Here is a 25,732-nt window from a genome sequence, read left to right on the forward strand (position 1 = left end):
TGGCTCCATCCATCTTCCCATCAATTTGAACCATCTTCCCTGTCCCTGCTGAAGAAAAGCAGGCCCAAACCATGATGCTGCCACCATCATGATTGACAGTGGGGATGGTGTGGTCAGGGTGATGAGCTGTGTTGCTTTTACGCCAAACATAACGTTTTGCATTGTTGCCAAAAAGTTCAATTTTGGTTTCATCTGACCAGAGCACCTTCTTCCACATGTTTGGTGTGTCTCCCAGGTGGCTTGTGGCAAACTTTAAACAACACTTTTTATGGATATCTTTAAGAAATGGCTTTCTTCTTGCCACTCTTCCATAAAGGCCAGATTTGTGCAATATACGACTGATTGTTGTCCTATGGACAGAGTCTCCCACCTCAGCTGTAGATCTCTGCAGTTCATCCAGAGTGATCATGGGCCTCTTGGCTGCATCTCTGATCAGTCTTCTCCTTGTATGAGGTGAAAGTTTAGAGGGACGGCCAGGTCTTGGTAGATTTGCAGTGGTCTGATACTCCTTCCATTTCAATATTATTGCTTGCACAGTGCTCCTTGGGATGTTTAAAGCTTGGGAAATCTTTTTGTATTCAAATCCGGCTTTAAACTTCTTCACAACAGTATCTCGGACCTGCCTGGTGTGTTCCTTGTTCTTCCTGATGCTCTCTACGCTTTTAATGGACCTCTGAGACTATCACAGTGCAGGTGCATTTATACGGAGACTTGATTACACACAGGTGGATTGTATTTATCATCATTAGTCATTTAGGTCAACATTGGATCATTCAGAGATCCTCACTGAACTTCTGGAGAGAGTTTGCTGCACTGAAAGTAAAGGGGCTGAATAATTTTTCACGCCCAATTTTTCAGTTTTTGATTTGTTAAAAAAGTTTGAAATATCCAATAAATGTCGTTCCACTTCATGATTGTGTCCCACTTGTTGTTGATTCTTCACAAAAAAATACAGTTTTATATCTTTATGTTTGAAGCCTGAAATGTGGCAAAAGGTCGCAAAGTTCAAGGGGGCCGAATACTTTCGCAAGGCACTGTACCTCTGCTGCAGAGGACAAGTTCATTAGAGTTACCAGCCTCGGAAATTGCAGCCCAAATAAAGGCTTCACAGAGTTCAAGTAACAGACACATCTCAACATCAACTGTTAAGAGGAGAGTGAATCAGGCCTTCATGGTCAAATTGCTGCAAAGAAACCACTACTAAAGAACACCAATAATAAGAAGAGACTTGTTTGGGCCAAGAAGTACAAGCAATGGATATTAGACCAGTGGAAATCTGTCTTTTGGTCTGATGAGTCCAAATTTGAGATTTTTTGGTTCAACTGCTGTGTCTTTGTGAGACGCAGAGTAGGTGAACAAACGATTTATTTAGAATTCAAGGCACACTTAACCAGCATGTCTACCACAGCATTCTGCAGCAATACGCTATCCCATCTGGTTTGCACTTAGTGGGACTATCATTTGTTTTTCAACAGGACAATGACCCAACACACCTCTAGGCTGATTTGTTATTTTTTTCACCTTTATTTAACCAGGTGTTGGGTCATTGTTGAGAACAAGTTCTCATTTGCTACTGTGACCTGGCCAAGATAAAGCACAGCAGTGTGAACAGACAACAACACAGAGTTACACATGGAGTAAACAATAAACAAGTCAATAACATAGTAGAAAAAAAATAATCTATATACATTGTGTGCAAAAGGCATGATGAGGTAGGCAATAAATAGGCCATAGGAGTGAATAATTACAATTTAGCAGATTAACACTGGAGTGATAAATGATCAGATGAACATGTGCAGGTAGAGATATTGGTGTGCAAAAGAACAGAAAAAGAAATAAAATAAAAACAATCTGGGGTTGAGGTAGGTTAAAATTGGGTGGGCTATATACCGATGGACTATGTACAGCTGCAGCGATCGGTTAGCTGCTCAGATAGCAGATGTTTAAAGTTGGTGAGGGAGATAAAAGTCTGGAACAAATTTTTGCAATTCGTTGCAGGCAGCAGAGAACTGGAAGGAAAGGCGGACAAATGAGGTTTTGGCTTTAGGGATGATCAGTGAGATACACCTGCTGGAGCGTGTGCTACGGGTGGGTGTTGCCATCGTGACCAGTGAACTGAGATAAGGCGGAGCTTTACCTAGCATAGACTTGTAGATGACCTGGAGCCAGTGGGTCTGGCGACGAACATGTAGCGAGGGCCAGCCGACTAGAGCATACAGGTCGCAGTGGTGGGTGGTATAAGGTGCTTTAGTAACAAAACAGATGGCACTGTGATAAACTGCATCCAGTTTGCTGAGTAGAGTATTGGAAGCTATTTTGTAGATGACATCGCCGAAGTCGAGGATCGGTAGGATAGTCAGTTTTACGAGGGTAAGTTTTGCGGCGTGAGTGAAGGAGAGTGATGGAGCACTACATAAGATAAATTGTAATAGTGAAAAAATAGATACTGTGTATATATATATATACACTGCTCAAAAAAATAAAAGGAACACTAAAATAACACATCCTCGATCTGAATGAATTAAATATTCTTATTAAATACTTTTTTCTTTACATAGTTGAATGTGCTGACAACAAAATCACACAAATTATCAATGGAAATCAAATTTATCAACCCATGGAGGTCTGGATTTGAGTCACACTCAAAACTACACAAAGATTCTTTCAGGAAAAACTGAACATTTGCTATGTAACTGAGAGTCTCCTCATTGAAAACATCCGAAGCTCTTCAAAGGTAAATTATTTTATTTATTTGGTTATCTGGTTTTTGTGAAAATGTTGCGTGCCAAATGCTACGCAAAATGCTAAGCTAGCTTGCAATACTCTTACACAAATGCTTGATTTGCTATGGTTCAAAAGCATATTTTGAAAATCTGAGATGACAGTGTTGTTAAGAAAAGGCTAAGCTTGAGAGCAGGCATATTATTTTCATTTCATTTGCGAAATCAGAAATCATTAACGTTGCGTTATGCTAATGAGCCTGAGGCTGTATTCACGATCCCGGATACGGGATGGGTAGTATCAAGAGGTTAAAGTGGAAAACCACACTACAGGCTGATTCTAATACATCTTTGATGTAATGTCCTTAAAACAAGTCAAAATGAGGCTCAGTGGTGTGTGTCGTTTCCACGTGCCTGTATGACCTCCCTACAACGCCTGGGCATGCTCCTGATGAGGTGGCGGATGGTCTCCTGAGGGATCTCCTCCCAGACCTGGACTAAAGCATCCGCCAACTCCTGGACAGTCTGTGGTGCCATGTGGCGTTGGTGGATGGAGCGAGACATGATGTCCCAGATGTGCTCAATTGGATTCAGGTCTGGGGAATGGGCAGGCCAGTCCATAGCGTCAATGCCTTCCTCTTGCAGGAACTGCTGACACACTCCAGCCACATGAGGTCTAGCATTGTCTTGCATTAGGAGGAACCCAGGGTCAACCGCACCAGCATATGGTCTCACAGGGGGTCTGAGGATCTCATCTCGGTACCTAATGGCAGTCAGGCTACCTCGGGCGAGCACATGAAGGGCTGTACGGCCCCCCAAAGAAATGCCACCCCACACCATGACTGACCCACCACCAAACCGGTCATGCTGGAGGATGTTGCAGGCAGCAGAAGGTTCTCCACGGCATCTCCAGACTCTGTCATGTCTGTTACATGTGCTCAGTGTGAACCTGCTTTCATCTGTGAAGAGCACAGGGCGCCTGTGGCGAATTTGCCAATCTTGGTGTTCTCTGGTAAATGCCAAACGTCCTGCACGGTGTTGGGCTGTAAGCACAATCCCCACCTGTGGACGTCGGGCCCTCATACCACCCTCATGGAGTCTGTTTCTGACCATTTGAGCAGACACATGCACATTTGTGGCCTGCTGGAGGTCATTTTGCAGGGCTCTGGCAGTGCTCCACCTGCTCCTCCTTGCACAAAGGCGGAGGTAGCGGTCCTGCTGCTGGGTTGTTGCCCTCCTACGGCCTTCTCCACATTTCCTGATGTACTGGCCTGTCTCCTGGTAGCGCCTCCATGCTCTGGAGACTATGCTGACAGACACAGCAAACCTTCTTGCCACAGATCGCAATGATGTGCCATCCTGGATGAGCTGCACTAACTGAGCCACTTGTGTGGGTTGTAGACTCCGTCTCATGCTACCACTAGAGTGAAAGAACCGGCAGCATTCGAAAGTAACCAAAACATCAGCCAGGAAGCATAGGAACTGAGAAGTGGTCTGTGGTCACCACCTGCAGAACCACTCCTTTACCACTCCTTTATTGGGGGTGTCTTGCTAATTGCCTATAATTTCCACCTGTTGTCTATTCTATTTGCACAGCAGTATGTGAAATTTTTAGTCAATCAGTGTTGTTTCCTAAGTGTACCGTTTGATTTCACAGAAGTGTGATTGATTTGGAGTTATATTGTGTTGTTTAAGTGTTCCCTTTATTTTTTTGTCAGTGTATATACAGTGGGGCAAAAAAGTATTTAGTCAGCCACCAATTGTGCAAGTTCTCCCACTTAAAAAGATGAGAGAGGCCTGTAATTTTCATCATAGGTACACTTCAACTATGAAAGACAAAATGAGAAAAAAAATCCAGAAAATCACATTTGTAGGATTTTTAATGAATTTATTTGCAAATTATGGTGGAAAATAAGTATTTGGTCAATAACAAAAGTTTATCTCAATACTTTGTTATCTACCCTTTGTTGGCAAGGACAGAGGTCAAATGTTTTCTGTAAGTTCACAAGGTTTTCACACACTGTTGCTGGTATTTTGGCCCATTCCTCCATGCAGATCTCCTCTCCTCCTCTTACTTTGGTCCCAGCTCTCTCAGGTCATTCACTAGGTCCCCCCGTGTGGTTCTGGGATTTTTGCTCACCATTCTTGTGATCATTTTGTGCCCAAGGGGTGAGATCTTGCGTGGAGCCCCAGATTGAGGGAGATTATCAGTGGTCTTGTATGTCTTCCATTTCCTAATAATTGCTCCCACAGTTGATTTCTTCAAACCAAGCTGCTTACCTATTGCAGATTCAGTCTTCCCAGCCTTTGGTGCAGGTCTACAATTTTGTTTCTGGTGTCCTTTGAAAGCTCTTTGGTCTTGGCCATAGTGGAGTTTGGAGTGTGACTGTTTGAGGTTGTGGACATATGTCTTTTATACTGATAATAAGTTCAAACAGGTGCCATTAATACAGGTAATGAGTGGAGGACAGAGGAGCCTCTTAAAGAAGAAGTTACAGGTCTGTGAGAGACAGAAATCTTGCTTGTTTGTAGGTGACCAAATACTTATTTTCCACCATAATTTGCAAATAAATTCATTAAAAATCCTACAATGTGATTTTCTGGGGTTTTTTTTCCCTCATTTTGTCTGTCATAGTTGAAGTGTACCTATGATGAAAATTACAGGCCTCTCATCTTTTTAAGTGGGAGAACTTGCACAATTGGTGGCTGACTGAATACTTTTTTGCCCCACTGTAATTGTAATGAGTAAAAATGTGCTAGCAACAAATATATAACACACACACAGTGCATTCAGAATTTATACAAGACCCCTTGACTTTTTCCACATTTTGTTATGTTACAGCCTTAAGTATTCACAGTCTTTCATATGAGACTCAAAATTGACCGCAGGTGCATCCTGTTTCCATTGGTTATCCTTGAGATGTTTCTTCAACTTGATTGGCATCCACCTGCAGTAAATTCAATTGAATGGACATGATTTGTAAAGGAGCACACCTGTCTATATAATGGCCACAGTTAACAGTGCATGTCAGAGCAAAAACCAAGCCATGATGCTGCAGACATTTTTTGGTACCCTCCCACAGAGCTGTGCCTCGACACATTCCTGTCTTGGTGCTCTACGGGCAATTCCTTCGACCTCACGGCTTGGGTTTTTTCTGACATGCACTGTCAACTGTGGGACCTTATATAGACAGGTGTGTGTCTTTCCAAATCATGTCCAATCAATTTAATTTACCACAGGCCAATCAAGTTGTAGAACCGTCTCAAGGATGATCAATGGAAACTTTTGTAAATATGGTATTTTTTTATATATTTTTTCTTCTAATTTTTAATACATTTTCTACCATTTCTAAAAACCTGTTTTCGCTTTGTCATTATGGGGTATTGTGTGTAGATTGAAGAGGGAAAACATGTATTTAATCCATTTTAGAATAAGACTGTAACGTAACACAATGGAAAACGTCAAGGGGTCTGAATACTTTCCGAATGCACTGTAAGCTAATTTGCGGTTTGTGAGTAGCCTAGTTTTATAATGATGCACCGTTATGGAAAATAATTTCAGACATACAGCCTGAAATTGTGCAATTCTTAGACCATCAAAAGGTTTCGGGCTGGATCAAATACATTTGGGGCTGTATCCCTGGAAGCCCAGGCCTAATGATGCCATTGTCCACAATAAAGCTCCACATCCAAATAAACACCCATGAGGCTATCAGACAGACAATAATGGGTCAATTACTTAAAATGTATAGCTTCACATTTGAATAATTGGGAATGTTTTATTCTGAATTGCAACCTCATATGATGACCTATATGTTATGGCCAAATTTGGGCCACTTGGTATAACATACAAGGAGATATTTTCTGTGTGCAGAATATTGTGAATCAGGAGGAATACAGATATATAGTCTTGCGTTGCCAGGATGTGTAATGTGTTGTGTCTTCCAACTGGGCACACACTGGTTGAATCAATGTTGTTTCCAAGTCATTTCAATGAAATTACCTTAAACCAAAATGGAATAGACATTGAATTGACGTCTGTGCCCAGTGGGTTAATTCACATGGCTACTGGAACAATCAAACAATGTGAGAAAGACAGAAATCAATATATCCCGTACCTGTGATCAGGTCATAATGAGGAGGCTATACCAGGCTCATGTGTAGGGTTTCACTGTGCACGGTCTCGTAGCTGTGTAGGGTGTCGTAGCTGTACTCGCATAGCCAGAGTGCCAGTCTTTTTCTGCTCTGTCGTTGTCATGGTGAATAAGACAAAAACAGAATTACATCCAGGCTAGTACTCATGCATAGGTCAGACATTTCCACTAGAACACACCCCTCCCTTAAGTAAATAGTGCCCAAATGACATGTCAGGAAGCTGTAGACACTATTTTGAAATGACCAGCAGAAACATGGGTCTTCAAATATTGCTAGGTGACCCTGCCATATGGGTTCAAATCAAATGTCATTTGTCAAATGTTTCGTAAACAACAGGCATAGACTAACAGTGAAATGCCTACTTACGGTCCTTTCCCAACAATGCAGAGAGAAAATAGAGAAATCATTTTAAAATAATAACATGGGGAATAAATACACGCGTAACAATAACTTGGCTATATACCAGTGGTGTAAAGTGCTTAAGTAGAAATACCTTAAAGTACTACTTAAGTCGTTTTTTGGGGGGTATCTGGACTTTACTATTGATATTTTTGAACATTCCTGAAGAAAATAATGTACTTTTTACTCCATACATTTTCCCTGACACCCCAAAATACTTGTTACACTTTGAATGCTTAGCAGGACAGGAAAATGGCTTAATTAACACACTTAAAGTGAAAATCCCTGGTCATCCCTACTGCATCTGATCTGGCGGACTCATAGAAAACAAATGCTTTGTTGTTTGTAAACTAGAATGCACAATTTTCTTGTTTTTTTTATTTAAAAAAGGGCCACACTTCAACACTCAAACATAATTATTAACTATACTTTTACTTTTGGTACTTAAGTATATTTAAAACCAAATACCTTTTTACTTTTACTCATGTAGGATTTTACTGGGTGACATTTTCTATTTTTGGTATCTGTACTTCTACACAAGTATGACAATTGGGTACTTTTCCCACTACTGCTATTTACACAGGGTATCAGTACCGAGTCGATGTGCAAAGGTACAAGGTAATTGGGGTAGATATGTACATATAGGTAGGGATAACGTGACTAGGCAACAGGTTAGATAATTGTCACGTTCTGACCTTAGTTCTTTTGTTATATCTTTCTTTCAGTATGGTCAGGGCGTGAGTTGAGTGGGTTGTCTATGTTTCTTTTTCTATGTCGTGTTTTTGTGTTTGGCCTGGTATGGTTCTCAATCAGAGGCAGGTGTCGTTAGTTTTCTCTGATTGAGAATCATACTTAGGTAGCCTTTTCCCATCTGTGTGGGGTGGGTGATTATATTCTGTTCAGTGTTTTTTCAGCACCATACAGGACTGTTCGTTTTATTTGTTTTGTTCAGTGTTCAATTACTTTATTAAAAAAAATATGAACACTTACCACGCTGCGCATTGGTCCTCACCTTCTTCCACCGACGACCGTGACAGAATCACCCAAGGACCAAGCAGTGTAACGGGCGGCAGAAATCTCAAGACTCCTGGACATGGGAGGAGATTTTGAACGGAGAAGGACCCTGGGCACAGGCTGGAGAAAGTCACCGCCCCAAAGCAGAGCTGGAGGCAGCGAAAGCTGAGCAGCGGTGGTATGAGGAGGCAGCACGGCAGTGACGAGAGGCAACCCCAAAAATGTATTGGGGGGAACACGGGAGTGTGACTAAGTCAGGTAGGAGACCTGAGCCAACTCCCCTTGCTTACCGTGGAGAGAGGTGGACCGGGCAGACACCGTGTTATACCTTGAGGCGCACGGTGTCCCCGGTGCGCAGGCATAGCCCGGTGCGTTACATCGCAGTACCTCGTATCGGCTGGGCTAGAGTGGGCATCGAGCCAGGTACCATGAAGCCGGCTCAGCGCATCTGGTCTCCAGTGCGTCTCCTCGGGCCGGGTACATGGCACCAGCCCTACGCATGGAGTCCCCGGTTCACCAGCACAGCCCAGTGCGGTCTATTCCACCTCGCCACACTGGCCTGGCTACGGGGAGTATCCAGCCAGGTAGGGTTGTGCAGGCTCGGTGCTCGAGACCTCCAGTGTGCCGCCACTGTCCGGTATATACTGTGCCTCCACGCACCAGGTTGGTGGCAGCCCCCCGCACCAGGCTGTCTCTCTGTCTCCTCCCTACAGGTCCTCCCGCCTGTCCTGCGCTGCCGGAGCCTCCCGCCTGTCCTGCGCTGCCGGGGCCTCCCGCCTGTCCTGCGCTGCCGGAGCCTCCCGCCTGTCCTGCGCTGCCGGAGCCTCCCGCCTGTCCTGAGCTGCCGGAGCCGCCCGCCTGTCCTGAGCTGCCGGAATCGCCCTTCACTCCGGAGCTGCCGGAGTCTCCCGCCTGTCTGGAGCTGCCGGAGTCTCCCGTCCATTCGGACCCGTTGCTAGGGTCCCCAGTCCGAGGTCGGCGGCGAGGGTCGCCGCTCGAAAGGTGCCACGGAGGTGGGTTAAGAGGCGGATAAAGACTATGGTGGGGTCCACGTCCCGCGTCAGAGCCGCCACAGCGGACAGGCACCCACCCAGACCCTCCCCTATAGGTTCAGGTTTTGCGGCCGGAGTCCGCACCTTTGGGGGGGGGTGGTTTATGTCTTTGTTTTAGTATGGTCAGGGCGTGAGTTGAGTGGGTTGTCTATGTTTCTTTTTCTATGTGGTGTTTTTGTGTTTGGCCTGGTATGGTTCTCAATCAGAGGCAGGTGTCGTTTGATTCTCAATCAGAGAAAACTTACTTAGGTAGCCTTTTCCCATCTGTGTGGGGTGGGTCATTATTTTCTGTTCAGTGTTTTTTCCGCACCATACAGGACTGTTCGTTTGTCGTTTTGTTCAGTGTTCAGTTGCTTTATTAAAAAAATATGAACACTTACCACGCTGCGCATTGGTCCTCACCTTCTTCTACCGACGACCGTGACAATAATAAAAAAGTATCAGCAGCATATGTGATGAGTCAAATGAGTTGCAGAAAGGATAAATGCATATAGTCCTGATAGCTATTGGTTAACTATTTAGTAGTTTTATGGCTTGGGGGTAGAAGCTGTTCAGGGTCCTATTGGTTCCAGACTTGGTGCATAGGTACCTCTTGCCGTGCGACAGTAGAGAGAACAGTCTATTCCCAAGATAAAACTGTAATGTATACTTTTTGAAATAATTTTTGGGCATTTGCTTGTGTATTCATCCAGCAAGACCAAAGGTAATCTTCTCTACAGTGGTAGGTTTTCCTCTGTCAGGCTAAGGCTGGTTATATAGGCCTATAGGTTTGCCGGTTCTTTGCTGCATTGGGCACTTCTTTATTACTTCACTACTCTGTTGCAAACTAAATGGAAGGTTTTGGCCACTGGGTGTTGAGCCATGCAACTCAGAAGGGTCAACACTGCAAATATTGATTCTTTGCGTCAACTTCATGTCATTGTCAAAAATGCCTTTGACACTTATAAAATGCTTGTGATTATACTTCAGTATTCCATAGTAACATCTGACAAAAATATCTAAAGACACTGAAGCAGCAAACTTTGTGGAAATTAATATTTGTGTCATTCTCGAAACTTTTGGCCACGACTGTATATAGTGTATGTCTGTACCAGCATGGACATGTTGGTAATTATATGAAATGCAATATATTTCTGAATGATTACCCTGTGTATCCTATAAATCAATTCATAAAGAAATATGGCAGAGATTGGGAGAGGGGTCTGAAAAAGTTGAAGACTTTAAGTTTCCCCTTGAAAACAGTCAAGAATTAAGCAGTGGATGGTCTATCATCCTAGACACAGTAGATCAGGCCAGCATCACTTTTTCAAGACCTCTGCAATCCGCTATGGCATGCTGTCAATTAACTTCTGTGCCACATGATGGTAAGCCAATTCTTGCAAAATTAATGCTTGGAGTTTGTCAGAATTTGTGGGTTTTTGTTTGTCCACCTGCCTATTGAGGATTGACCACAAGTTCTCAATAGGATTAAGGTCTGGGGAGTTTCTTGGCCATGGACCCAAAATATTGATGTTTTGTTCCCCAAGCCACTTCGTTATCACTTTTGCTTTATGGCAAGGTGCTCCATCATGCTGGAAAAGGCATTGTTAGTCACCAAAGTGTTCCTGGATGGTTGGGAGAAGTTGCTCTCGGAGGATGTGTTGGTTCCATTCTTTAATCATGGCTGTGTTCTTAGGCAAAATTGTGAGTGAGCCTAGTCCCTTGGCTGAGAAGCAAACCCACACATGAATGGTCTCAGGATGCTTTACTGTTGGCATGACACAGGACTGATGGTAGTGCTTATCTTGTCTTCTCCGGACAAGCTTTTTTCCAGATGCCCCAAACAATCGGAAAGGGGATTCATCAGAGAAAATGACTTTACCCCAGTCCTCAGCAGTCCAATCCCTGTACCTTTTGCAGAATATCAGTCTGTCCGTGATGTTTTTCCTGGAGAGAAGTGGCTTCTTTGCTGCCCTTCTTGACACCAGGCCATCCACCAAAAGTCTTTGCCTCACTGTGCGTGCAGATGCACTCACACTTGCCTGCTGCCATTCCTAAGCAAGCTCTGTACTGGTGGTGCCCCAAACCCGCAGCTGAATCCACTTTCGGAGACAATCCTGGCACTTGCTGGACTTTCTTGGGCACCCTGAAGCCTTCTTCACAACAATTTAACCGGTCTCCTTGAAGTTCTTGATGATCCGATTAATGATTGATTTCGGTGCAATCTTACTGGCAGCAATATCCTAGCCTGTGAAGCCCTTTTTGTGCAAAGCAATGATGATGGCACGTGTTTCCTTGCAGATGACCATGGTTGACAGAGGAAGAACAGGGGTGGCAGGGTAGCCTAGTGGTTAGAGTGTTGGACTAGTAACCGGGAGGTTGCAAGTTCAAATCCCCGAGCTGACAAGGTACAAATCTGTCATTCTGCCCCTGAACAGGCAGTTAACCCACTGTTCCTAGGCCGTCATTGAAAATAAGAATTTGTTCTTAACTGACTTGCCTAGTTAAATAAAGGTAAAATAAAAAATTCCAAGCACCACCCTCCTTTTGAAGTTTCCAGTCTGTTATTCGAACTCAATCAGCATGACAGAGTGATCTCCAGCCTTGTCCTTGTCAACACTCACACCCGTGATAACGAGAGAATCACTGACTTGATGTCAGCTGGTCCTTTTGTGGTAGGGCTGAAATGCAGTGGAAATGTTTTTTGGGGATTCAGTTCATTTGCATGGCAAAGAGGGACTTTGCAATTAATTGCAAATCATTTGATCACTTTTCATAACATTCTGGAGTATATGCAAATTGCCATCATACAAACTGAGGCAGCAGACTTTGTGAAAATGAATATGTGTGTCATTCTCAAAACTTTTGGCCATGACTGTATACAAACATATGTGGACACCCCTTCATATTAGTTGATTTGGCTATTCCAGCCACACTTGTTCCTGACAGGCATATAAAATCGAGCACACAGCCATGCAATCTCCAAGGACAAACATTGGCTGTAGAATGGCCCATACTGAAAAGTTCTGTGACTTTCAACATGGTACCGTCACAAAATGGCACCTTTCCTCCAAGTCAGTTTGTCAAATTTCTCCCCTACTAGAGCTGCCCCGTTCAACTGTAAGTGCTGTTATTGTGAAGTGGAAACGTCTCGGAGCAACAATGGCTCAGCCAAAAAGTGGTAGGCTGCACAAGCTCGCAGAACGGGACTGCCGAGTGCTGAAGTGTGCAGAACATAAAAATCGCCTGTCCTTGGTTACAACACTCACTACCGAGTTCCAAACTGCCTCTGGAAGCAACGTCAGCACAACTGTTTGGGAGCTTCATGAAATAGACTTCCATGGCCGAGCAGCCGCAAACAAGCCTAAGATCACCATGCACAATGCCAAGCCGCAGCTGGTGTAAAACTCGCCGCTATTGGACTCTGGAGCAGTGGAAACGCTTTTTCTGGAGTGATGAATCACGCTTCAACATCTGTCAGTCTGACAGATTAATCTGTTTGGCGGATTCCAGGAGAACGCTACCTGCCAAATACATAGTGCAAACTATAAAGTTTGGTGGAGGAGGAATAATGGTCTGGGGCTGTTTTACAATGTTCGGGCTAGGCCCCTTAGTTCAACTGAAGGGAAATCTTAACGTGACAGCATACTATGACATTCTAGATGATTCTGTGCTTCTAATTTTGTGGCAACAGTTTGGGGGAGGCCCTTTCCTGTTTCAGCATGACAATGCCCCCATGCACAAGTGAGGTCCATACAGAAATGGTTTGTCGAGATCGGTTTGGAAGAACTTGACTGGCCCGCACAGAGCCCTGATCTCAACCCCATAGAAAACTTTTGGGATGAATTGGAACGCAGTCTGCGAGCCAGGCCTAATCGCCCAAATCTGTGCCCAACCTCACTAATGCTCTTGTGGCTAAGTGGAAGCAAGTCCCTGCAGCTGTGTTCCAACATCTAGTGGAAAGCCTTCCCAGAAGAGTGGTGGCTGTTATAGCAGCAAAGTGGGGACCAACTCCATATTAATGCCCATAATTTTGGAATGAGATGTTCAACAAGCAGGTGTCGACATACTTTCAGCCATGTAGTGTATTTAATTTGATGCATTTTACTGTACTTATGTGCATACAGTACAGTAGATGGCGGTAAAGTACTTTCACTTGGCTAAACCTGCATGCTAAATAGATGAAGAAGAATTTCTTGCCCAATTGGCAAAAATAGTCTGTACTCCGCGCCTGCGCGTTTGATAAATATGATAATGTTGTTGATATGCTATGCTAGCTAGCTAGTGGAGTTGTTTTTGCATATTAGGTTACCATTAACTTTACTCTCTTCACTGTCTCGCCACTGTATCAAGATAAACCCGAAAACGCTCCGCATGAAGGGCTGATGGAAAACGCAAGAGATACGGTGAGCACTATTATTGTGTTCTGTGTACATCTCTGGTGTAGTCTTATTTCCTCTTTCTTTGTTGTGGTTATCAGACTGCAGCAGCTCGCTTAGCCAGCTAGGCTAGGCAGTAGTAGTGCCAGATAGTTACTGTAGCTGCAGAAAATAAAACAGACAGCTTTATTCCAGCATTGCCTGCCTTTCAATTGTTTTATAAAGCTAGCCGTTTTTGATGGCATGCTGTTGTGCTGCTTCTTCAACAATCCTCCCAACATTCTAGGGCAGCTTGTCCGCTTGAATAACGGGCAAGATCCAGCAGCTACCATTAACGTTACGTTATCTGGCGAGCAAACAATTGAAAGAAGGCAGGTCCGTCATATTAAATAGACCGCACTGCAGTGATTTTTGCCGCTGTATTGGGGCCTCTTGCAGATTTTAATTCCTGGGGATATCAGATCATGAGCCAGTGTGTGCAGCTGTCATTTCAATGTTGTGCTTTGGCAACAGAGGTTTCTGAATAGAAAGGGGGCGGTGCACCATCGATGACATTAGCTATCTGTTACTGCAGTGCAAAGTGTTTGTCATGTAGCTTACTTGCTGTATGTTGTCGCTGTTTTGATCACTGAGAACAGACTTGTTTTCGTGTGGAAATGGTAAGTGAGCTACCACCAGATATGGTGGTGGGTGTTACAGGTTATAATTGGTTAACATGTTGAGCTCTGAGAAATGTCCATGTTGTTTCAAAATGCAGTGCTATTCATAGATTCATTAATTGATATGTAGCTATTGAATTGACATGTTATACTTTCAAAGTCCCCTTCACTCTTCATTCTGTCCGTGTTGCATGGAGACATTGCACATAGGTTACATATTCTCTTGGACCTCTATATGTAGGCTTATCTAACAAGGTTTATGGATGCAGTGATTGCTTTGCCTTTATCAGAAAAAAAATGATCAGCAGTAGGTTATCATGCAAAGCAACCACCTGTCGTGGCATGTGGGTAAGTGAGACTGCATTGACTGCGCTGTGCTAGCTCTAGCTGACACAATCCTCTCTCCTATAGGCTGAACGGACTGTTCGTTCAGAAAGGAAGAGGCGGGACTCGTTTGGGATGTTCGATGGCTATGACAGCTGCAGTGAGGATTCCAGCAGTAGCTCGAGCTCAGAGGACAGTGATGAAGAGGTTCCCTCCCTCCCTGCCAGCCTGCCCATCATCAAGACCAATGGCCAGGTCTACACCTACCCCGATGGGAAGGCAGGAATGGGTTAGTAGTACTGTGACTGCCTCTGCCCATTGAACATAATTGCTGATGGTGTTATTACAGGGTTGAATTGAGATTTTAGCATTCTATTATATGGCCATCTCTTCGACTGAACAGTACTCACACCTCGGTATCCCTCCATGTGTGTATTTATATATATATGTGTGTGTGTGTGTGTGTGTGTGTGTGTGTGTGTGTGTGTGTGTGTGTGTGTGTGTGTGTGTGTGTTTCACTCTCCTCAGCCACCTGTGAGATGTGTGGGATGGTGGGAGTGAGAGATGCTTTCTACTCCAAAACCAAGCGCTTCTGCAGTGTATCCTGTTCAAGAAGTTACTCATCCAACTCTAAAAAAGCCAGCATACTGGCCAGACTGCAGGTAACATGCAAACTGCACTAAGTCTACTTCTATCGTCCTTGTATGTTCCTCTATAACTATCTTTTTTTTTTGGTTCAATTGACATTGAAAAGGTGTGAAAACGGGTTGTGTTTATTTCATTTGAATTGCTTCCTCTGTGTATCATCCTCTATGTATCTATAAGTATCTATAAGTAGCTGTTTTCATTAACTGGTCCAGTGATTTTTGTTGTTGTTGTTGTTGACATTTAGAAAGTCTGTATAGAAAATAGATGCAACAGTTGCCTGCTACAGTTTCCATCTTGTCGATTAAAAACGTCTGGACGTAATGATGTTACACCAAAAAAAGAATACAGATTAAGTGGTTAAAGTGTCAACATGAACCTTTTAGGCAAATAGAGCATTAATACATTGCTGACAGGCTATATGCCCTCCCACCTATGTGTTTCATGTCTCAGGTATCCCGCGAAAGCCAGCATGGATATACTGCAATAATTTAATAATATTTGTCATGTTCTAATAATTATCATGTTCCAATGTATTGCAACAGTGAAAATTTTAATTTGTCAGCAATGGATATTTAGAATTAAATGTTGAGTGGATCGTTTTTGTTAGGGCTTACTACGTGATGACGTCATGTGCCCCACGAACATTCAAAATGATTTGGCAATCCTTTTTTCAAAAAACTGTTTCCATCATAATTTGTCACAATAAAGAAAGTTAGACAACAAAAAAATGCATCCCAGTCGAACTGATACAAATGTCGTTGATCTTTAGAAAATGTATTCTATAATCTGCCGTTTCCTTTACACACATCGCAATGATTTCTTTTGTCGAATAAACCTTGGACAAAGGAAACCTGCCTGGCTTGTATGGTTCTTCTTCTATCTCTCTCAATATGATTATTTTCAAAGGGTAAACCACCAACGAAAAAGGCTAAAGTATTACAGAAGCAGCCTCTCATGGCGAAGTTGGCTGCCTATGCCCAGTACCAAGCCAACCAACAGAATCAAGTCAAATCAAAAACAGGTAAGTTCCACGCAAAAGTCCATGACACGTGAAATGCATTTATTACCAATTACAAATGACAACAATGACAAATGACTACAGTATAGGTGCAACAGTCTTTAAGGATGATTCCACTAGGATTCGATTGAGCTCTTGTCTTTCTCACTGTAAATAAAGAAGGTGATGATAATAAGGTAGTCGACTTTTGTTATTTATATCTCTCATGACGATACTTGTGGTGGTTGCAGTGATTCCTGTGAAAGGCTTTGATTGGGGACGCTACATAGGCACCGGCGACATTAACGGGGCACCTGTCAGCTGTTTCAAACACGTAAGCAACGCTCAGTTCAAACACTTAAGCGACGCTCAGCTCAAACACTTCAAAGGGTTGCTGATGAAAAGTGACAGTGTATGGAAGTCAGAACATGTAGACACAGCCAATGTGGTATATCTTAACTGACATTGTACTTTTTAAAGTAGAGATCACGCTCAGTGGATGAATGATGCAAGCGTCTTTGGTTGAGTGCTTATTAAGGGACTAATATTACAATAAATACAAAAGTAATTGAATTTCAGCTTGCGCCTTTCTTGTTCGTTATAAAGAAGTAGATTCTTCTAGATATTAGAATGTGTTGATTTGTTACCCTGTCAGACTTTTTTTTTTTTTAATGCTCCAGTACCACGAAACTCAACAGTGCAAGTATGTTAGAATATACACTACCATTCAAAAGTTTGGGGTCGCTTAGAAATGTCCTTTTTTTGAAAGAAAAGCACTTTTACATTTTTTTATTTATCAGCAACCAGTTTAAAAGACTCTGCCTAATGATCAATTAGCCTTTTAAAATGATAAGCTTGGATTAGCTAACACAATGTGTCATTGGAACACAGGAGTGATGGTTGCTGATAACGGGCCTCTGTTTGCCTATGTAGATATTCCATAACAAAAACAGTCGTTTCTAGCAGCAATAGTCATTTACAACATTAACAATGTCTACACTGTATTTCTGATCAATTTGATGTTATTTTAATGGACAAAAAAATAGCTTTTCTTTCAAAAACAAGGACATTTCTAAGTGACCCCCAAACTTTTGAATGGTAGTGTATCTCATCCTTATTGAGCCATCAAACAGAGAGATGAAAACAACATAGTTTTTGTTGTTTTTTACATTATTGAAGCTGCACTAATTGTGAGGATAGGTGACAATGAAGAATATTAGCTTGCCATGATGAGTTTGGTTGTTTTAACAGCTGTCCTTTTTGAGTGGACATATTTATATTGTGATAATGTCATCTTCTGTATTCAGCATGTGTTGTCTTCTCTGCCTTTTAGGTTCCCATGGGAACTTCCTGGGGTGACCTTGCAGAAGGGGTGAGAGTAGAGGTGCCCAATACAGACAGCAGCCTGCCAATGAAGGTGTACTGGATAGCAGGAGTTATAAAATTAGCAGGTAACAAAGCAGCCCCAGAGAATCCTCTTCACTTTAAAATGCACCTGATTGGATTCATAGATGACGGTGTACTTTCTCTGCATTCATGGTTTTCATCAAACTCTGTTTACACACAGACATGTTACACTTAGATGTGGCCTACACACAATGCTTGGAAACATAGATTATTCTCTCATCCACAATACTCCTATGATTTAGATTTGTAATGGTATTTCAGGAAGAAAAAAAATAATCTGAAAATCACAAATAAGGTTCAGTGGTTTCCCTCATTTTAAAACATTGTGTTTCTCTCTGAAGGCTTTAAGGCACTGCTACGGTACGAGGGGTTTGATGGTGACTCTGGCAGGGATTTCTGGTGTAACATTTGTGTCCCTGACATCCACCCGGTGGGGTGGTGTGCAGCAGGAGGAAAGCCCCTGGTTCCTCCCAAGTGTAAGACTAACAGAGGGAATAGTACTGTACTTTGTTTTGCCAAGATAAGGATGTAGGCTGTGCTGCAAGTGCTGAGTCATTTATCATTTCTGACCGGTTTGAGAGAATCATTTCTAATCTTTGCCAAATATTGTCTGACTGTTTCACCTTAGCCATTCAGCACAAGTGCACCAACTGGAAAGCGTTTCTTGTGAAATGCCTAACAGGAGCAAAGACTCTACCTATTGATTTCTCCACCAAGGTGAGCTACAACTCTACATCACAAGACACTCCAACACCTCACTCATAGTACAAACACGCATCAAATATCAACGTGAGAAGATGAATATGCTTGTATTATTTCCACAAATGCAACACTAATAACCTTCTGGCACTACCAATAGAAACATGCGTGATTTTAGAGTGACATATTCTACAATGCCTAACAGTATTGTCCAGTAACCTTGTAGAATCCTCACCTCTTCACCCTTCCCCAGGTGCAGCAGAGCATGCAGTTCCCCTTTAAGAAGCTGATGCGTGTGGAGGTGGTGGATAAGACTCACCTGTGCCGGACGCGGGTGGCCCTGGTAGAGCAGGTGATCGGAGGTCGGCTTCGGCTCGTCTACGAGGAGTGCGAGGACGGCTCTGACGACTTCTGGTGCCACATGTACAGCCCACTGATACACAGCATCGGCTGGTCCCGCGGCATTGGACACCGCTTCAAGAGATCTGGTCAGTGACATAGTGGGGAGGGTACACGGGACTAGGCACCGTGGGACTTACACATAAGGGTAAAGATTTGCTCGGGGTCTAAGGATGCTGAAAAGTTCAACACTTACAGGCACTTTAAGATTCTAGTTGTTTCAGTATGATTTATATTGAGTTTTAGGGTTTGATTGTTGTCCATTAATGACAAATGCTCTTTCTTTATTTTGGTGTTTCAAACACATGTTGATATTATTGTTTCAGATGTTTCAAAGAAACTTGATGGCCAAGTAGATGCCCCAGGACAGCTTTTTGCGAAGGTGAGTTCAAATAAATGTTTCAATCTGCCACTTGACTCCGTTGATTCACAGATCTTTCTGGTCTCTGACATTTTGTTTGATACGTGGCACAATCTCTCTCAGGTGAAGGATGTTGACCAGAGTGGGGAGTGGTTTAAAGATGGCATGAAGCTGGAGGCTATTGACCCTCTGAATCTATCAGCTATTTGTGTTGCTACTGTCAGAAAGGTAAGCCTCATAATCGTGATGAGAAATATGACTGACAGAGAAATGAGGGAAATAAAAGATAAATGAACTTGCACATGTAACAGATTTGTACACATTCACGCTCCCTGCCTTCTCTTCCTCCCAGGTCTTGGCGGATGGATACCTCATGATTGGAATTGATGGTTCCGAGGCGGCTGATGGTTCTGACTGGTTCTGCTATCACTCCACCTCTCCCTCTATCTTTCCTGCTGGATTCTGTGAAATCAACACAATTGAACTCACCCCTCCACGTGGTACATACTGAATTACATTACATTGTGTGGTAAAAGCATCCTCACAATTGTCTATTTTAGTTTATTTGTAGTATCAAGAGAGTGCATACCACTGATTCTCACTTCACAGTGGCTATTTAAATTGGCCAGCCAGTTGCTGTTACTTGTAGCCTCAATAAGTAAGTCTTTTCTGCAGGGTACACAAAACTCCCATTCAGATGGTTTGACTACCTCAGGGAAACGGGTTCAGTGGCAGCTCCGGTGAAGCTCTTTAACAAGGTAACCTTGTTCAGCTTTTGGTCTGCTAGCTATTTTGCCTGTTAGTTCGTTTTGGCTCTTTTACTTTTGTTCTCAGTCTGTTAGTTGGACTGAATTTGTTGTCAAAACCAACTACTTGCTTGTCTTGAGTAACCCTTTACATTTTTTCACCTGCTGGATTTCATCTATTTGAAGTTTGATTGTTTTTGCACTTTGGCTTTTTCAAATTGCTTGATTTCTCTCAGTAGTGTAGGTGTTACAGGATATTCGTCTGAATAAGGATGACCAAGCGCATCTGAGTGCAGTGAAGTTGAGAAAGACTAGTAGCCCACCAATGTACAACGTCATATGCTTGTATTTGTAGTGTTATGAGACATTTCCTGAGTCCACCAGCTGAATGTCCCCTTCTCTTTCTTGACTCTGAAGGAAGTTCCTAACCATGGGTTCCGCCCTGGCATGAAGCTGGAGGCTGTGGACCTGATGGAGCCCCGGCTGGTGTGTGTTGCCACAGTAACACGTATTGTACATAGACTGCTGCGCATCCATTTTGACGGCTGGGAGGACGAGTATGATCAGTGGGTGGACTGTGAATCACCTGACCTCTACCCTGTGGGCTGGTGTCAGCTGACTGGCTACCAGCTACAGCCACCAGCTGTGCTCGGTGAGTTTTATTGGCATTTTTCAGCATTTATTCACAAAGATAAAGATGGACAAAGATACATTTTCATAGTGCAATGTCTGAACTCGTTCTAGTCTAGCCCCAAATAACCTTTTGGAAAACAAAGTCAGATTTTTCATTAGGGTCATCCAAATTACCTTGACTGAAATCTCCCAAAGAACCAAAACTACCAATACAGGTGGAACTGCTTTGACACTGCCAATAAATGCAAAACAAAAACAACAAAGAGAAACAGTCAAAACATCAAACTTCATTTAACCAAAACACAGAAACGTTCAGATAACCAAAACACTGCGACTTTAACACAAACCTTTAATTTGAAACGAATTCTAGTAATTTAGGACAAATGAGCTAAAGCATTGGCTTTTTTTGGATGAGTTGAGACGAGCTGTGCTGCACAAATGTATGAATGAATGAGTTGTTCTCCGGTTTGTGCTTTTTTTTTCAGCCTCTAGAGAGCTCCCTCCGAGTGTGACAAAGCAGAAGAAGAAATCCCAGCAGTACAAAGGCCAAAAGAAAAGTAGGTCATCCATCCCCTCGTTTCGCCCCCTCCCCCTTTAGTTACTGCCCCTGTGCTTCCCCTGTTACTACCTCCTCCCATGCACACTCCCCTTTCCCTCTTTCTTTCTCTATTTAAGGGCAAAGCTGCACTCGCCACGGCTCGTCACGATTCTTGCTCTGCGGGCATCTCTATTCACACCAACACAGAGCATTGAAACCAAGTCAAAACTCTCCTACACCAGATTAATTTTCATACCAGTGTGAAGCTGTTATTAGAGGATTAGACCTCAGGCTAAAGAAAAATCTTCATTGCCTGCAATAAAAGACAAATTATTTGATTATGTAGATCTTTTTATGGTATGCTTGGTTTTTATATGTTCATTCAGTCTTTGTTAGTCATGCCGGACATTACATCAAGCTTTTCCTGAATAACTTAGATTTCTAAGACATTTTTACCTAGATTGGAATATTTAAATTTGACTTTATGGATGATTAATAACACTTAAGTAGCCACACGTCAAAAGAGCAAAGGCATAAGAAACATGAAAGTAACAGAAGAACTGATCAACCATTTTACCCTTTGTCTTGGTTTTTAGAGAGGAAGATCCCCATTGGTAAGAGACCAGTGAGTTTGTCGGGGGTGGTATTGAGTGGAGTGCCCCAGAGGAACCTATCTCGAGACGAGAACATGACCCCGCCAGACTACCCATCTCCTCCCACGCCAGCATCTGCCTCTGGGACTGCACAGCCTCCCTCGGCAGCCCAGGAAGTCAGCCCCAATGGAAAGCCAGGTAACCTAAACCAACCCGCTAACTGAACTCAAATTAGATACCCATGTTAAGCCTGGTAGTTGGGTAGGGATGTCCTCTACTGAAAGAGAATGGTGTAATAGGTCAAGTACTCTACCCCATCTCAACATCAACAATCTTGAATAAGGCAACTTATTTTCTCCGTTATCTCCTGAGTTTTACAATTCATCCTCTCCTTCCTATTTATTTTCATACTTCTATACTGGCCCTCTTTCCTTTCCCAAGGGGTGATGCTGCAGCTGAAGGAGGAGGTTCAGGAGGCAGACGAGTTCACCTTCCCGCAGGGCACAGCCTCCGACCTGGAGAGCAATGGCTCCGGCGGCAGCTACTACATCAAGCAGGAGACCTGAGCCTCCGTGGGGCACTGCTGCAGGAGAGCCAGTCCCCTCCCTCTCCCTCCTCAGCACCAGAGACCATGGGCCCTGGGTGGCATCCCCACAACATTAACATGGAAGGTCACCAGGGGGCTTCAAGCTGTGCCCATAGAGACTTGGGACAAAGCGACTCAAAGACTAGTTCCAAACAGACAGCGCAAACGGGGAGAGGATTGTAGAGAATAAAGGGAAAAAGAGAGGTGCGTGAATGACAATAACTTTACGTTTCAGTTCAGTTTTTTGTACTTCAACAACAACAAAAAAGAAGCTTTTTTACGATTTTTTTCTAATCCGATATCTTTTTGTGCATCTCTCGTATTCGTTACATTGAGGTTGGGTAATCTTTCGAAGGATAAACTGTGTGATGTTTGTGTATATATAACAGGGTGTATGTATGTATGTAGTTGTTGAATGGACTAAACCTTACTGGTATAAAACAATCACTCAGATATAAAGTAGAAACACCACCAATCAGCTTCATACCAGTTCCGTACATTCAACTAAGATTTGAGCAGTTTACCACATTCTCTGGATCTTGCGTTCCATTTGTGTGATAGCCAATAATGACTTACAGCTATCACTGGGACATGACCAGGGAGAATGTGGGAGAGCTCCAAATCTTCAGTTGACCCTTTTCTATCACTATATTTACCATGCCTTATTTAAAATATGTTTACAAATATTACTCCTCTTGGCCAGCTGATTGCAGGCAAATTTTTTGTCAAATCTAAACAATTCTACTCTTATGAAAAACAGGTCATTCACTGTGGTAATATTTAGTTCTATCACAGTTTACTACACAATGATATGCAAACCTTGACTCTTGTGTCAAGTAATAGAGATCTATGTGAAATGTTTTATATCTAACATATAGCATTATTCTACATGAATTATGACATAATTCAGAGCGATACTATAAATATGAGTAGAGGAAATATTCAAGTCACTGTAATATTCGGGCTGTGTTTCATCAGTACCATCAACAACATGAGAAACGTTTTATCTAAATAGAGAATTTACTGTCTTTGTAAAAGAAAAACTTCATAATGCTGTTTGCTCTACCTCTTTTAGAACTTTTAATGTAATCTCCTGTTGCAAGGTTTTCAGATTCTGGTCAAACCACACGTGAAGGTGACTATTCATTATAATTTAAATCACTTTGACGGCTATGTGTGCATATTTCCTAGTAAGTGATTGGTAGGCCTGGGCTAAATTGTCATACTCACTGACTCATGATCATACATTTTATTCATAGGCCATCCTTTCATTGGGAGATATTAAATGAATGTCTATTGATTTATAAAACAAAATATATCACATTAAATGTGTATTTATGAACAAAGTATGCAGTATATAACAGAGCCAATTTACAAACCTGATATGGTGATTTATTTTGTGCCATATGAGAAATTAAAGAGGGATTATAATTTACATACTATATATACTAACGACTGCACTCCGTTGTCTTACTTTATATACCAGTAAGGTTGACAATTTACTCTCAGGAAATCTTAGCGTATTGTATTATAGGCTTCTTCTTCGTTGTTAAGGTTATTGAGAACGGTGTTGTCATTGGCTGTTGGCATGCTGAAGTTAGACTTCAGAGATTGATGTGGTCAACAGTATTAATAAAAATGTGTTTAGTCCAAGATCGGTCTTAAAGTAAATGTGTCACTTGGTAAACCATCTCACTAATGTAGAGAGACCTATTTGATTGTGATACAAGGTCCCATTTTAAGTGGATTTGTCATATATTCCATCTCCAGAGGTAGGATTACCCTTCTGTGTGTCACTGTTTGATAATGTGTAGGTGTTTGTTTTGAACTTTTCTTTTTTTGCAAAAATGTTCAGTTAAATGTTAGATCTGTCGATTTGTCTTACTGTTGTTACTGTATGTTTCAATGTCTGGTCCTGAGTGAAACTCAAACTAGTATTACAGTCTCAATGAAAATGTACATTTTACACGCTGGCTGGTGTAAACCAGCTCAGGTGACCTTGGTGATGCCAAAGATTGCGTAAGGTCACTGTCAAGCAATAACGTCTTATCACAGTACTCTCCTATCATTACATTTTACCCTAAATGTCATAATAATGAACAAGGTTTGACAGGCACACGGTAGCTAAATATATGGTACAGAGGCATATCTGTTGCAAATGCTCCCAATTTCACCCTACATTAGGTTTGGGAGACAGTGAGATCATAAGCTTTTAGCTGTACTTTCACTCAAACTTCAGACTGTGCATCAAAGACTGAATGGTGGAAATATACATGACATTATGTTAATATATGGCATGACTGTTTTGAGGCGACAAACATTGTCTCCGTCGTCCTTGTAACACAAATGTAAGACACGAGAATTCATGGTATTTGAATGAAGAAAAAAATAAACGCACAAATGGACTCAATATAGGGCTACACTGTTCTGATCATGACGTTCATTGATTTCAAATGCATTATTTCATCAATATTATAATCAATATCAAAGAACAAGACTATAGGGTGTGTTTGTTAAAACCAAAATATGTGCATGCAGCAGTGTGAACATCATGTCCTCCTGTGCTTAACTAGTTGGTCTTGGTTTGTGTAACTGTTGGTCTTTGCACTAACACAGGTCTGTGTGTATGTGTGCTTGTTTCTATTGTGAAACCTGTTCATCATATTGTCTTTGTATTCTGGTGCTATATACATATATTTGATAAAGTCATAACCTTTTAAGAATGAAATGATATTCAGAAACTGTGACCATAGTGGAGAAATGCAGTTCTCTCTTATTTTGGATACAACTATAATGAAAGATTAACTGTCAAAACACAAAATCTTCATCCAAGTATATAGTTTTTGTTCCTTGGTTTCCATGGTAAATGTGCTTTGAACAAAAGTTTAGAAAAATATGTATTTGAAGATATTTACTTTCATTTAATATTTTTAATGAATCTTGCATGTATGTGAAAAAAGCATTCATGTAAAATAAATTATTCACAACTTTTTACACTGCATAAAAAAGTACAGTAGTGTCCAAGCTAGTGTCCATTTTGTTAACCACACCATTAAATGGATACTTTGGGATTGATGTCCTTTATCTCCTTCCCCAGAGGCAGATGAACTCCTAGATACCATTTGTGTGTCCAATAGGAAGTTACAGGTTGTTTCGTGAGCCAGCACTATGACTGGAAATCTATGGGATCTGCTAGCATGCTATGACTGGATGCTTTTATCAAGTCTAGGTCCAAGAGGCTTCTCATCAGCTTCTACCACCAAGCCGTAAGAGTCCTGAACATCAAATGGCTACTCAAGACTATTTGCATTGTCCCCCCCCAACTCATTTTTGGGGTATTTTCTTAACTGCACTGTTGGTAATGGGCTTGTAAGCATTCCACTAAGGTCTAAACCTGAATTCAGCACGTGACAAATTACATTTGGCTGTCTATGGGTATCTGCT

At 42.2% G+C, this 25,732-nt stretch overlaps 1 protein-coding gene across 2 annotated transcripts; it reads left to right on the top strand.

Moving 5' to 3' along the window:
• Positions 1-13,524: 13,524 nt before the first annotated feature.
• LOC135553981 (MBT domain-containing protein 1-like) lies at positions 13,525-25,359 on the top strand. Of its 2 annotated transcripts, XM_064985960.1 has the most exons (17): positions 13,526-13,725; positions 14,769-14,970; positions 15,210-15,343; positions 16,236-16,350; positions 16,578-16,660; positions 17,660-17,777; positions 18,075-18,209; positions 18,362-18,450; positions 18,686-18,920; positions 19,158-19,213; positions 19,316-19,420; positions 19,545-19,692; positions 19,868-19,950; positions 20,356-20,590; positions 21,057-21,128; positions 21,706-21,900; positions 22,144-25,359. In XM_064985960.1, the coding sequence occupies exons 1-17, from the start codon at positions 13,705-13,707 to the stop codon at positions 22,266-22,268; spliced, it is 2,151 nt and encodes a 716-aa protein (XP_064842032.1). In that variant the 5' UTR covers positions 13,526-13,704; the 3' UTR covers positions 22,269-25,359. The 2 variants fall into 2 exon arrangements, with proteins under 2 accessions (XP_064842033.1, XP_064842032.1); XM_064985961.1 differs by lacking the exons at positions 21,706-21,900; positions 22,144-25,359 and adding an exon at positions 21,247-21,699 and having other exon boundaries at positions 13,525-13,725.
• Positions 25,360-25,732: the final 373 nt, after the last annotated feature.

This window comes from Oncorhynchus masou, chromosome 14 (assembly GCF_036934945.1).
Source record: "Oncorhynchus masou masou isolate Uvic2021 chromosome 14, UVic_Omas_1.1, whole genome shotgun sequence".
Lineage (NCBI taxonomy): Eukaryota > Metazoa > Chordata > Actinopteri > Salmoniformes > Salmonidae > Oncorhynchus > Oncorhynchus masou.